This window comes from Corvus brachyrhynchos, unplaced genomic scaffold (genome assembly GCF_000691975.1).
Source record: "Corvus brachyrhynchos isolate BGI_N302 unplaced genomic scaffold, ASM69197v1 scaffold303, whole genome shotgun sequence".
Classification (NCBI taxonomy): domain Eukaryota; kingdom Metazoa; phylum Chordata; class Aves; order Passeriformes; family Corvidae; genus Corvus; species Corvus brachyrhynchos.
The window spans coordinates 190,399-190,859 of record NW_008237429.1 but is presented as its reverse complement, the minus strand read 5'-3'; the positions used below and the strand labels follow the sequence as shown (position 1 = coordinate 190,859).

Sequence of the window (461 nt, the reverse complement as noted above, 5' to 3'; positions counted from 1 at the left end):
CGGGAGGAGGCTGGAGCTTGATCGGGAACTGCGGCTGCTCTTCCAGAGGCACCTGGCATTGGAGAGGGGGAACCACGAGGGGATAACGTGGGAAAGTCCGGGGGCTCAGGTGGTAATTGAAGACGGAGCAGGCTTGGGAATGCAGGTAGTGCTTCATTTCCTCGGGATTGAAGGAAAAGCAGCTGCTCCCGGCGAACGGGCTGAGCCCCGGGGAGGGGCTGTAGGAAAACAGCGTGGGAGTCAGGGACAAAGCGGGAGAAATGGGAACGTTGAGCATTCCGGGACGCCCCGGAAGCGGCGACACGGCAAAGGGGCTGTGCGGGTGATCCGGGAAAATGCCCGGCCTGGGAAACAGCGGCAGCACCACGTCGGGCTTGCGCTTCTGCGCCGCGGCGCTGCCGGAAGGGTGCGACGGAGCCAGCAGATCCCGGCGCCAATCCGAGGCGTTCTCCTCCAGCTCC

At 64.4% G+C, this 461-nt stretch overlaps 1 protein-coding gene across 1 annotated transcript in view; it reads right to left on the bottom strand.

The window, feature by feature from the left end:
- LOC103613520 (ETS translocation variant 3) overlaps nucleotides 1–461 on the bottom strand; it is a 12,074-nt gene that overhangs the window by 2,110 nt on the left and 9,503 nt on the right. The window contains exon 5 of the mRNA XM_017731150.1: nucleotides 8–457. Within this exon, the coding sequence (XP_017586639.1) occupies nucleotides 8–457 (450 nt within the window). The remainder of the gene's footprint in view (nucleotides 1–7; nucleotides 458–461) is intronic.